This window comes from Pteropus alecto, unplaced genomic scaffold, assembly GCF_000325575.1.
Source record: "Pteropus alecto unplaced genomic scaffold, ASM32557v1 scaffold81, whole genome shotgun sequence".
In the NCBI taxonomy this organism is placed as follows: domain Eukaryota; kingdom Metazoa; phylum Chordata; class Mammalia; order Chiroptera; family Pteropodidae; genus Pteropus; species Pteropus alecto.
The window spans coordinates 11,752,840-11,762,459 of NW_006433378.1; the positions used below are offsets into that span (position 1 = coordinate 11,752,840).

The 9,620-nt window shown below is 31.3% G+C and overlaps 1 protein-coding gene across 1 annotated transcript in view; it reads right to left on the bottom strand.

Moving 5' to 3' along the window:
- Window positions 1-9,620, bottom strand: part of TMPRSS15 (transmembrane serine protease 15) — a 109,594-nt gene that overhangs the window by 66,111 nt on the left and 33,863 nt on the right. The window contains 4 exon segments of the mRNA XM_006908283.1: window positions 1-10; window positions 12-57; window positions 744-884; window positions 7,965-8,071. The exon segment at window positions 1-10 is cut by the window's left edge and continues 100 nt beyond it. Of these exon segments, the coding sequence (XP_006908345.1) occupies window positions 1-10; window positions 12-57; window positions 744-884; window positions 7,965-8,071 (304 nt within the window).

Below are 9,620 nucleotides of genomic sequence, written 5' to 3' on the forward strand. Positions count from 1 at the left end.
TAGATCCTGGCCAGAAGCAAAAACCATCTTCAAAATTACAGTTAATTTTCTCATAATCTGTGAATTAAAAAAAAAGAAAAAAACACTTCAAATTTAGTCCACATGTGACTAGTTGTAATAGACTGTATTGAAAATAATCTAACCTTGTAGAGTTTATAATTAAGTGGCATGCACAAAATCTTTCTTAATTTCTCTTAACTCAGTTTTATTTCATTTAGTGAAAAAAATAGCTTTTTGTTGCCAACTGTGTTAAAGTCATATCTTTCTTATACGCAATTAAAACTTGAACAAAGACAAGCTTCTTGGCTTTTTATTTTTGCATCTTACCTCCAGTGGTTTACCAACATAAACTCTGTCCCATATTTTGTTTTCTCTCTATTGCTAACTTTAATACCCTGGTCAAAATTAACTTAATGCAGAACAGTCACAGAATTAGTTCAATGCTAATTTTAAAAATTTACTTTGAATACTTGCAGTACATAAAATTTAATTATTATATAAATTTATATTGTTATTCAACTTAGTTATTTGATATTTTTGAATAACATGAACCTTTTTAATTCTCCATTTATTTCCAAGTATTAGGTAGGGAGAGGTATTCATAAGAGATAGTCATTAAAGAACTTGTGTAATAAAACAGATTACAATCTTGTTCTAAAATTTTAGGTTCTATTATTTTAAAAGTTCCATTACAATATTAAAACATCTGAAGATTCAAAAGTTAAAGAATAAACAATACTTACTACTAAGTTCTGTGCTATTAAATGTAGTATATGTTGCATGAAAGCCAGTATAATCATCTTCATTAGATTCTATAAGAAAGGTAGCAGTAACTTCGTTGGAAAAAATCCTAATTATACCAGGATTAGTTTCCCAGAGAGAAGCTACAAAAGAAAATTAATTACTGTTATATGTACATATTTATCTATTTATTTATTTATCGATTGATCCATCCATCCATCCATCCATCCATCCATCCATCCATCCACCAATTCATTTATCCATCCATCCATTGATCTATTGATTGATCTAACAATCTGTCTATCTGATACCATTCACTTAATTAAAAGCATTAGTCTTATGATTTATTTATTTTAATTGAAATGACTCTTCTCCTAAGCATTAGAAAATCAAATTATTATACATATTTATGGCTTAAAAATCTATATTTTTATTTTTAATTATTAGCTACACACATCATATATACATATTACAAAATATGCATTCCTTTACTGAAATAGTTCCTTTAAGAAACAAGCAAATTAGGCAGTTATAAAGTTCAAAGATAGTTTGGCTCTATCAGATATTTCCTATGCAATACTAACAGGGGCTAAACTCAGTTGCAATAACAGAAACAAGAATATTTCTTTGGTTCTCTATCCATATAACTATAGGTCCTTAAAATAATATTTAATAACAAGGATTTTTCTACTATATATTAATTTTTAATATTGATTTATTTTGATTATATTACTCTGTTTTATATTGATTTTAACATTTTTCTGTCTTGATTTTAAGCTACATAGCAATATCTTTCCAGAATTTTGATTCTGAAGGGTTAGTATAGTGCTTGGCATATAGGAAGTACTCACATGACAATTTACAAAAGTTATTGTTATATAAAATTTGCTCATAAAAATTTATAGTTTAGCATATACATTTTTAAAGGGGGTGATATTTTTAAAGGGGTAAAATTTGGTTCTCAAGGATAAAAAAATCTTAATTTTTAAAGATATAAAGCATAGATACCCATATAGTTTAAACACAGATGTGCAGAATATCTAAAATAGTAAAATTTTATAGGGGAGCAATTAGTTTTAAAAAAAGGTCTAAAAAGTTTCTTTAGTGGAAGTGATAATGAAAAAAAGGATAAGAAACAATGGTTTAGCATTTTAATTTGATAATCTTAACTGGGCATCAGATTATTTTTATGAATAGTACCATGCTTGCAGGTTAGAGACAAGGCACCATTGCTATTTACGGAGTTCTAAAGAAATACCCTTTTATGAACTATTGAAAATTTTGTGCTTATTTTGTAAAGTTAATGAAAAAAGTGATACATTAATGATAATTACAAGAGGATCTAAAAGAAAGAACATCATGAACAAGCATTGAGTCCCATCTTTCTCTTTTTCTCGAAGACATTGTGTATCATTCTCTCAGTATTTTCTCACAAAGCACTACATTGGTTATTTAGATTCCTCCCACCAGCATATTTCATTGTTTAATCAGAATAATTCTCATATTGAAAATCTCTGCAGTCCATAAGTGTCTAGTTGCTTAATGGATGTAAATATTGAAGAAACTTTGCTTCAAACATATCTACCTCTTGTTCTTCCTTTCTTTTCCATAACAATGAAATTTCTTTTGGACAATGGCTTCTGGTTGGATCTGAATGTGGCTACTGGTTCAGTGGCCCCCTTGATGGTTGAACTGTTTGGATCTCCACTAATCTAGATAGTCCAAGGGTTTATGTTCTGAGGCTCATTACCATGTTTCAGAGATACACACACACTTCTGGAAATAGCAAAGAATGTTTGTGTCCGTAGAGACTGTGTCAACTTTCATCAGATTCTTAAAGTCTCCTTGACTAGAAAGAATCTCAGAACCAGAGATCCAGTGGAAGGCATGGATCTTATGCATCCAGGAAGGTAGTAGCGAGTATGGTTATGAGGAGAGTTTCCAGAGTCAGCATAATATTTTGTCCTGCCTCCATGTCTTACCTCAGTTTCCTCTGTTATGCTATGATAATACTTTCTACAAAGATTTGTGATAAGGTGTATATAAGTAATTTCCATATGTTACAGTGACTGGTGTATAGTAAATGTTCAATGGAAGCTATCTATTGTTTCTTTATCTCCCCAACTGGGTTGTAAGCCCTGAATTTACATTTAATGTTTTCTGTGCTTCTGCCATTTTGTCAGAGCATGGGAAACTTTTAGTGACTATTTGAGTGCCTGAATTAAGATGTAAATAACTAAAGTAATAGAGTTTTCCTACTTAAAAGAGTCAGTGCTGGAGTTAAAAGAAAAAAAGATTTCTTAATAACTTTTCAAGTTGGATTTTTCTATAGCAGATATAATAATTTCTTTAGACAATAACTCCTTAAGAAAATCCATTGTGATCTACCATATAATCCAGCAATCCCTCTACTGGGTATTTACTCCAAAGATTGAAAACCCATATCTGAAAAGATATTTGCACACCAATGTTCATAGCATTATTCAGAGTGGCCAGGACATGGAAGCAACTGAAGCGTCCTATGATAGATGATTAGATAAAGAAGCTGTGGTACATATATACCATGGAATATTATTCAGTCATAAGAAGGGATGAAAAATTGCCATTTGTGACAACATGGATGGATTTTGAGATAATCATGCTAAGCGAAATAAGCCAGACAGAAAAAGTTGAAAATCACATGATATCACTTATATGTGGGATATAAATCTAAAAGCAACAAATGAACAGGACAAACAAACAGAGACTCCTGGACATGGACTACAGACTAGTGCTTACCAGCAGGTAGGGGGTGGAGGGAAGGAGGGAAGTAGACAGTTAAAGGGTGTCAAATGTAGGGGTGGTAGGGGGAGAGTGAAGTGGGTAAAAGAGATCAAATATATGGTAGCTGAAGGAAACTGGATTTTGGGTGGTAAACACACAATAGAATATACAGATGTCAAATTACAATGTACACCTGAAAATTATATAATTGTATTAACTAATGTTACCCTAATAAACTGAATTAAAAAAATAAGTAAAAATTTAAAAAAAGAAAATTTATCGTCTTCTACTAAAAAAAAACCTTGATAATTCTACAGATATTATTTTACATAAACTTTCCAAGCAATCACATTTAAATGTAAATTAATACATCATTTGTCTTCTGGCAGCAAAGGCTATTGAGAATAGGTTTTGTGAAAGAGGAAAGCGTGGAAGCATGATTAAGATGCAGGGAATTTGGAAGAAGGGCAATGAGCAAAGATGACAAACTTTCTTCAGAGTAAGATTCAAAAGACCAAGCTCAAAACTATTTATTTTATCCAATTATAAGAGAAGAAATTCTGTCACTACAGTATGATCTTTGTGTGTTGTAAAAGATTTCTAACATATTCAACACAGTTTATTGAGTGCTCACTATTAATTTTGTATGGTGCTAAGTGTTGGTGACATGGAGATGAAATAACCAGTTTCCTCTATTAGAAAATTTAGATTGGTGAATCACAAAGAAAATAACTTTGGAATTAATCGATGTGGTAGAAATGCCATTGGGGAGTATATGAGGAAGTGATCCTTAATTTTTCTAGGCACTATTTTTGGAGAATCTTTGAGAGCCTCTGAGAAGGCCAACTTTTTAGCCAGTGCTTGTTAAACTTTCAACATATGTAACTCTATCAACAGAATTGAGTGAATAGGTATGTCTAAGTGAACACAAAATTATTCTAATAAAAGCACAAAGTTTATTGAAGTGCTTTATTTTGAAAGATATTTGCATATATTATTTAATTCCATTTCCACAATATGATTATTTTTGTTGTAGGCCTAGTTGACAATTCAGGAAGATCCATATATATATAATATGTTTATTATATATATATCTGGCTATACCCACACACATTTTTGTGCACTTCAGTTTTAAAAGCATGGCCTTAAACTGTTAAACTACAATATTAGGGATATGTTATTATCAGTCACTTGATAAAAGAGTAATAACCAAGCACTTGGGATATAAAGAATGGCATAGCAACTATGCACTCAGAAGCACTTTTTCTGGACTTGACAATTTGAAATCAGTTTCAGTGTGCTCACTCAGACTATTTTTGTTGTCTTTCTTTAAGGATGCATAAAAATATCTGTGTATTTTCCTGAACAAAAAAATAAACACACTTACCATCTTTTACCACTTCCACACCCAGTATTAATAATTATTACCATCGCAGAAATGAATATTGTATTTTCATCACTGCAGCTTAAAGAAAACATTTTTGAACTAACCCTCTTGTCAACCTATTCTGATTTACTTCAGTTCCCGTAATTCCTTGGAAAAGACCCAGTTGCACTCTAAATCAGAGATCCCCAACCCACAGGCTGTGGACCAGTACCGATCCATGGCCTGTTAGGAACCAGGCCGTACAGCAGGACATGAGTGACTGGCAAGAGAGCAAAGCTTCATCTGTATTTGCAGCAATGAGTGACTGGCAAGAGCTTCATCTGTATTTGCAGCCGCTCCCTGGCACTAGCATCATCGCCTCAGCTTCTCCTCAGATCATCAGGCATTATATTCTCATAGGCGTACCAGTCCCTGGTGATGAAAAGGTTGGGGACCACTGCTCTTTCTTTATGTGATACCCACCTTCCTCTAACACTTTTACCAGTTAGAAAACTTTCACATCATGACCGTATATAAAAAAGATTGAATAATACCTTTAAAATTTATTTATGCTGTCGCCTCAGCTTCTCCTCAAATCATCAGGCATTATATTCTCATAGGCGTACCAGTCCCTGGTGATGAAAAGGTTGGGGACCACTACTCTTTCTTTATGTGATACCCACCTTCCTCTAACACTTTTACCAGTTAGAAAACTTTCACATCATGACCGTATATAAAAAAGATTGAATAATACCTTTAAAATTTATTTATGCTGACTTACATCTATTTAAGTATATAAGAACTATTTTATGGCACTGGATACTTTTATTTTCTTGTAATTTCTCTGGATAATCTTATTTTTCATGATTTAATTAAAACATCTATACATTTTCATTGTGAAAAAGACAATAATATTTGAGATATATATTCTGAACTTGAATTTAATGAAATTGAATCTTGGATGTGTCTCTCATGTAAAGAAACTTACTAAAATATTTAGAAAAATTTGGGATTCTGACTCAAGAATGAAAATTTTGGCATTATTTTAAACCAAAATAACTTTAGAGTTATAAGAAATGATAATGATTAATTACATACTTTAATACCATGATATATAAACCTGTTAGTTTAAATTTAAATCAACGAATGTAGACTTTTTACAATATATCAGTTATTGTGCTAGATATTGGGCTAAGATATTATTGGCTTTCTTAAAAAATATATAATTTTTTATTTTAAAATGTAATTTTAGCAGTCAATGCCATTTCTCAAATTTTTTCAAGTTATTAAATTATTTAACTTTCAAAACGTTAAAATAGATTTATATTTTAAAAGACCTTAAAAAACTACCTATTTGTTATAATTTAAATACATTTTCATACTTTTTTTTTCTATTCGGATCTTTAGTTTCTTTATTACATTTTTATCATAATTATTTGTGCATTATTCACATCGCTTTGCCTAATGATTCTAATATTTATTTATGAATTAATGATAATCTGAGCATATTAGATAAATGAAAATAGCATTTAGGCAAATCAAGATATTTGAAGAGTAAAGGAACATGAAGGTAACTTACACCTATCATTTTTGGGCAGTTAATCTCTACAAATTTAGTTTTCATCATCTGTAAAGTAGAGATTATAATAGCATCTAACTAATGTGGTTTTGGAGAACATTTATTGAGTTAAAGTGCTGAGAACACTACTTTGCACATTGCCAGTGATTGATGTATGCTAAAATTTATTATTATTATTACATTAGCCCTTGAAGAAATTCATATGAACTGGCTTGTCTGTGTAAATATTTAAGTTGACAATTTTAAGAACTGGATTTATCAGCTACAGAAATAAGTAGATTATAAAATGGCTTGGTGATTTATTTTAAAGCAAATGTGACTTACCATGAGTTCATGCGTTTTAGGTACCCTCATTATTATATTTGTACTCAGGTCTTTTAAAGTACAATGAAGAAATGCATTTTGTTCGAAGTCAGAAATTTGGGGTCTGATTACTGTCTCCACAACTAACTAGCTCCATGGACTTGTGGTTATTTCACCTCATTTGCACATTTATTGAAAATGTTAAATAAGAATATCCACATAAAGCACTCAGTATTGAGTATCACATTAATAGTACTCAATAAAAAGTATATATTATTATACGTGTATATATTTCTCAAATTAATAAATAAATAAAAAACATTTATTAGATAGAATCCACTTTTCCTTGCTCACAAGTACAATTTGAAAGCCAAAATTATTAAAATGTATATCATTATTATATAAACTTTAATAACAGGTGTCATTTGCAATCTCACTTTAGCCCTACACTTGACTATTCTTATAAAGTGTCAGGAAAACTATAGTTATTCCCTTGACTTGTCTTCCATGTTCACTTCTTCATTCTTATTTTATTTTCTTCTGGAATTTTGTTCTTACTTTTGTTGGCTACCATGAATAGGTCTCTGGATTTTGAAGTCAGATAGAATAAAGTAGGTGCGGGCATAGGTATATAATTAGTGCATTCTCTGACCTCTTCTTAGCTTCCATCAGTGTCCAGATAATGACAAATGGTTATGTAATAACAATACTACCCACATCTACCATTTACTAAGCCTATATCAGGAGCTAGTTACTATTTTACCCACTTTATTCAGCCCTGCAAGAGACTGAGGAACAGATGTGTATTGAAAATAGAAAAACAGATTCTATGAGTTTATAACCTATGCAATGTCAGAGAAAAATAGTATATTAGGTTTTATTGTTTGTCTGAGTTTTGCTTAATGGAGAGTAACACTCAAACAAAGCATAGTACCAAAGATATAATTATATATATATTTAAATTCCACATGATTTTAAATAATATCAATTAAAAGAAGATCATGTGAAATCGTTACTATTTTATTACTAAGAAGATGGATTACATAGTGCTCTATATTATTAATTTTGTAATGAGGACTAATTTTGTTTATTTTTTTTAGAAACTTCAAGTTTAAATCTATATTAATTCAAAATAAAGAAAACACACATCATTCCAAAAGGTTTCCCACGTATCTTCATTCTGATAATGGATTGTATACTTGTTTGACTTACCTCTTAAAATCTTGCTTGAACCCACACCTTCATAAATATTTAATATGTCTGTATAATATGTATTAAAGGAATTGAAGCTCAGTTGAATGGAAAGTCCTTGGTTTACACTAAAGTAAAAGCAAAAAACAGATTACTACACTTAACAATTGCCAACTCTTAATGCATTCTAGAATGTGAATGCAATTTTCTAACTGTAATAAAAAATATAACATGAGATCAACACTCAACAAATTTTTAAGTACAGTACGGTATTAATAAATATCACAATGTTGTTTATATGCCAGATCTCTAGAATGTTTTCAACTTACATAACTGAAACTCTACACGCATTGAACAGTAATTGCCCCAGAACCTGGCAGCCACCATTCTACTTTCTGTTTCTGTGAGTTTGAATACTCTAAATGTGTCTTATCTGATTAAATCTCCTTACTAGAAGTTGGTCTGTTTAGATTTTGTATTTCTTCATGATTCAGTATTGATAGGTTTTATGTTTCTAAGAATTTATCTATTTCTTCTAGGTTATCCAATTTGTTGATGTATAATTATTCATACTAGTCGCTTATAATTCTTTAATTTTCTGTAGCATCAGTTATAACGTCTCCTCTTTCATTTCTGATTTTAGTTGACTATTCTTTTGTTTTTTAATCTAGCTAAATAGTTGTCGATTTTGTCAACATTTTTGAAAAACAACTTAGTTTCATTAATATTTAAAATCGTTTTCTTACTCTCCTTTTCATTTATTTCTGCTCTAATATTAATTATTTCTTCTTTCTGCTAGCTTTGAGTTCAGTTTTTTCTTTTTCTAGTTCTTTGAGGTACAAAGTTAGGTTGTTGATTTGAGATCTTTGTTCTTTTTAACGTAGGTATTTATTGTTATAAACTTTCCATTTAGTATTACTTTTTCTCCATCCTATTTTTAGCATATTGTGTTTTCATTTTCATTTGTCTACAGATATTTTCTAATTTTTAAAAAATATTTGTCTAAGACCCATTGGTTATTCAAGAGCAATTAGAGGCTTGCTGGTTTCTTTTTCAGAAGGTCCTAATTTCCAGCTCTCACTGGTGTTTATAGGTGGAACTGCAAATTCTCTGGTTTTATAGCATCAAGCCACCCCATATTCCCTTGTTTTCTGCAGCTACCAGGCTTTCAAAGTGTGCAGGCTCTCACTTCCCTGAGTCATGTGGGACAAAAAAAAGTCATGTGGGATGGTCCCCGGAACAATCGCAATGTTAGAAGAATGCTGCACTCTCCCTCCATCCTGAGAGTGAGGCTTTGAATTGTGTGAAATTACGTCAAGCCATGCTGGCCACAGCAAGTCACCCCTGTTTCTCTTTGTTCTCAGCACCCCTCAGGTGTCCAAACTATGCTGGTTCCATCAGTGCTCCAAATGAGGTAAGACAAAAACTAGTCCCTTGGGCAGCCTTTGGAAAAGCTACAGTTTTGGACATACTCCATTCTCCTTTTTTCCTCCAAGTGAGAAGTAGTGAGGCAAGACCAGATGCTCTCCTGGTGCTGAGCTATGTTGGCTTGGGGAAAGAGCTAACACAAATAAAACGAACTTGATCTTTTTGTTCATTTCAATGTGGCTATTCTTGGCTTTGTACTCACTTGGGGGTAACTGCAACTTAATTGAATTCTGGATTTCTCATGAATGT